The 3,948-nt window shown below is 43.1% G+C and overlaps 1 protein-coding gene across 1 annotated transcript in view; it reads right to left on the bottom strand.

Annotated features, from left to right (window-relative positions):
* Nucleotides 1-264: 264 nt before the first annotated feature.
* The window catches only part of LOC104953780 (regulator of G-protein signaling 3-like), a 61,218-nt gene continuing 57,534 nt past the window's right edge, over nucleotides 265-3,948 (bottom strand). The window contains exon 11 of the mRNA XM_010780791.1: nucleotides 265-1,302. Within this exon, the coding sequence (XP_010779093.1) occupies nucleotides 265-1,302 (1,038 nt within the window). The remainder of the gene's footprint in view (nucleotides 1,303-3,948) is intronic.

Raw genomic sequence — 3,948 nt, 5'->3', positions numbered from 1 at the left:
CAGGAACATCTGTATTAGCTTTGTTTGACCACTTGATGGCACTCTTTTTACAAATACCAGTGAATTGAGACTGAGCTGAGCTGTTGGATCACTCAAGCTGCTGGTACGAAAGTGAGGAGATATTTAACAGACATTTAACAAAGTATGTGAGTTTAGAAAGAAAAACCGAAGCACTATTCCATACCAAACCCCATTATCAGTGTGTTTCTTTGTTGTAATGACTGTTTTAACATCTGCGTTTCTTTAACTCTATCCACGCATGCCTCAGTCTATAGAATTGTTTGAGTGTGATGAGCTTACCTTCCTCCCAGAGAACAGCATGCACAGCTGATGCATGGAGCCTCCACTCTTGGTCAGCTCCTTCTTCAGGGTTTTGGGTGAGGGGAGTGTCCAGCCGCCCTTGTGGTGCGCCCCCCCGGCCTCCAGGCAGTTGATGGCGTTGTCGGAGGTGAAACAAGGCGTGCGGGGGTCCTGCAGGAGGCTGCCCTCGCTGTGGGTGCGCCTGCGGAGGGAGTTCTGCACGCTGAGCCGCCCCCCCCCATGCTTCTCACAGGTGGCCCCCTCCACCATGCTGCGGCGCTTGCTGTCGCTACGCTGCAGGTAGGCATCGTCACTGTCGTCTTCATCGTCCTCTTCCTCGGACTCTTCGTCGTCGTCGTCGTCTTCTTCGTCGTACTCTTCTTCATCGGTGTTGGGTGAGGAGAGGGCGTCGGCGCTGAAGGAGCGGTCGAGGCGCAGCTCGGGGATGACAAATGAGGAGGATGAGGAGGAAGGGGGGGCGTTGGTTTCTAGTGGCTCAGAGGCGTTTTCTTCATCAGTGTTGCACACCACCAGGTTTAGGTTGACCTCCTCTTCATTCCTCTCTCCCTCATCCTCTCCTTCCCCCTCTTCTTCCACTTTCTCTCCGCCCTCACTGCCGACACTCTTTTTGCTGGCCCAATCATCTTCATCTTCCTCCCTACTGCTCTCCAACGTACTCACCTCCCTCCAGATCTCCATCTCGTTGCCCTCCATGCTCCTCCAGTCCTCACCCTCAGTGGATGGAGGTGGTGTGGGAGGCACCTTGTGTCTATCCCCAGACCCCATGAGTCCCCCAAGAGGCATGTAGACCTCATCCAGAGGGGTGAGAGGCTCTGAGGTGTGAGGGCTGCCCAGGTTTGGGGGCTCTGAGGGACTGGAGGGGTACAGGCTGCTTTCCTCACCCTCTGAGCTGCGGGGGGGCATGTGCAGGCACACACCACCGTGATCTCCTCCGACTCCGCCCAGCTCACAGGAAGGGGCATCATCCTTAGGCTCCAACATCTAGAAAGAGAAAAAAACAGAGGGGGAGAAATGTTAATCCAAGCTGTTTGTTTCCAATTGGTTTAACTCAAAGCATGACTGAGATATACCATGAGCAAAATGCACTCATCCCAAATAATAGCAGACATTGAATTTAGTTTTCGTAAAGCCAGGATCAAACTAGATGACATAGAGTATGTTTTTCTTTTGAGAACGTCACATTGTCAGATTCAACAGGAGGTGCTGGAATATCTACAACCATGGCATCACGAAGATTCAAAATTCAAAGGTGTTATTGTCATAAGTGCACATAAGCTACAGTGTAGGAATGGCAATGAAATTCCTCTGACCCGAGCTCCTCCAACAATGCAACATATACAAAAATACAAATAAAAAAAAGTGGAAGAAGTCTATATAAATAGAATATGATATGTACAAGAACATAATATGAAATTAAATAATGTACATTAAGACTAAATTAAATACGGTTTATTGCGGTGATAACTATTTATATAAATAAGTAGATTGCAAGATGACAAACAATGAATGTTTATCGGGGCACTTAACAGAGCTCAGGTGTTTAGCAGTCTTATTGCCTGTGGGATAAAGGCTATGGCAGATTTGTATGGTGTCAAACTAGGCAAAAACAGAATGAGGACTTTAAATGTTGGTCTTTCCATCATTTTTCTACGTAGGAAAAAAAAAAAATGTTTCCTCTAAATGCTGTTTTTGTATACAAAACAGAAATAATGCTGTCAGAGACAACATTGTGATATCAGTGCCAGTGAGTTGACATTGGGATGTGGGCTTCCTGTTGTTTTCCTGCTACTGTGCCACACTGGAGCTCGCTCCACTGATTCACTCAGACTGACTGGTTCTGTGCCCTTGGGGACATTGGACACGAAAAGAAGCCAAACCTCTTGCAGAAATGGATGATATTACTGCTACAAAGTATTAGCCACCCATCTGTTCTCATCTATCTTCTCTAAAATGTTTCCATCATTTAAAACATACTGTGATTTTCCTTATAACCAAAATGACCACACACTCACAAGAACTCCACACCCTTGCTCACTTTCAAGGCTCAACCACAATATTCTGCAATATATTCGTCTTCACCCTCTGCCTTTAGCAATGTCTTTGACTTCCTTCCCAAAATCGGCTGATATGAAATGCTGCTTTAACCTACTGCAGCCCACAGAGCCCTCAGTGGGAGGATCATCTAATATTCGAACCCACACAATAGATAACAAAGTTGCTGAATATTTAAAGCTGAATAAAGAAAAATGTTTTAAAGTTATGCACACAACTTTGTTCTGTTGTTTCTCCAAACATAATTCATCATAACTCACAAAAAGTAGTTACTTTAAAGAGTAAAAACTGTCTCATCAGTTTGGAGTTTTTTCTCATTACGAACAAAAGTCACATTTAACAAGATCACATTGGTTCAACTGTGTAGTGATATTCCCATTGATGTCAACCATGTCCTAATCCACATGCTAGTAGCTATTCAACACATTATGGTTGTGCTCCAGTAAACATGGCTTAAAGAACATGGAGTCACAAACTAATACTTTCATAGGACATGATTCAAAACATCAGGTACGACAGACGTGAACATAAATATAGTCCATGGCCATGACAATTAACAGCATGTAACTGAGTGGATTTGTGAAATAACAAATCTTCAGCTCAGGCCATAAAATCAATTCTACTATCTATAAATCTGAAGCAGGACTTGTGAAGAGCCTCATTGTGCTGGTCCATTTAAGTAGCTGCAGTCACATGACGCTCTGCTCTAATTGGAGATAATGCTGCCTCCTCAGAGACAGCTCCCATGATATTTCACAAGCTGTATGTCTACTTTTGCAGCTCAAATGAGTCTCCCCAGACACTGTTGCCCTGGTTGTACTCTTCTTTAAACTTTTCATCTGTACTCATGAACTCTGAAAATAGCTTTTGGCAAATTAAATAAGGAGGATCAACTCAGAAAACCATACTAAAGTTAGTATCCGGAATTGTAGCGTATACTGTGCATCATTTATAAAAGAATGAATGTTAAGAACACAAATGAGTCTTTGTTGCTTTTGTTTCTTAGTGTAGGGCCTGCACTAGAAACATAAGTAATGTATGTCTTTATTTGTATATTGAATGCTGTGAATTATGATCTCTTTCTAAATATATTAAAATAATGTAAGCATAATTTCAATACGTTGGTCTTGATAAAGGACACAAAGGTCTGAGATTAAGGTCGCTGCTGCAAAAATATTGACGTCATATGTGTGTAATGTCTGTGGAAAACCTCAAGGCTTCGACTCTTCGAAACTGAATCACTGTACAAAGATTATATATAAACCAATGTTCTGGCTTTGACTGCAGCCTGAATTAATGGCTGACTTACTTCAACTGTATAACACATAACATCTGATCAGCTCCACAACAGTCACGACCTAATTATGTATAACACATTAGGAAAGGTCTGGCATGCTGTAAAGCAGGGGTGGGGAACCTTTTTCCTCTCAAGGGCCATTTACATTTTTCCAACACCCTTCGAGGGCCGTACCAATTATTGACCTCTGCTTAAAAATACTAAAATCACTGCCCATTCATTTGGCCTTTCTTTCATGCTGTGCAAAGAAAAAGCAAACTCTCAATCCAGATATCTTA

Source organism: Notothenia coriiceps, unplaced genomic scaffold, assembly GCF_000735185.1.
Source record: "Notothenia coriiceps isolate Sejong01 unplaced genomic scaffold, NC01 NC01_scaffold00000490, whole genome shotgun sequence".
Lineage (NCBI taxonomy): Eukaryota > Metazoa > Chordata > Actinopteri > Perciformes > Nototheniidae > Notothenia > Notothenia coriiceps.
Note: the sequence above shows the minus strand (reverse complement) of the source record. Positions and strands in the feature narration are given on the sequence as shown.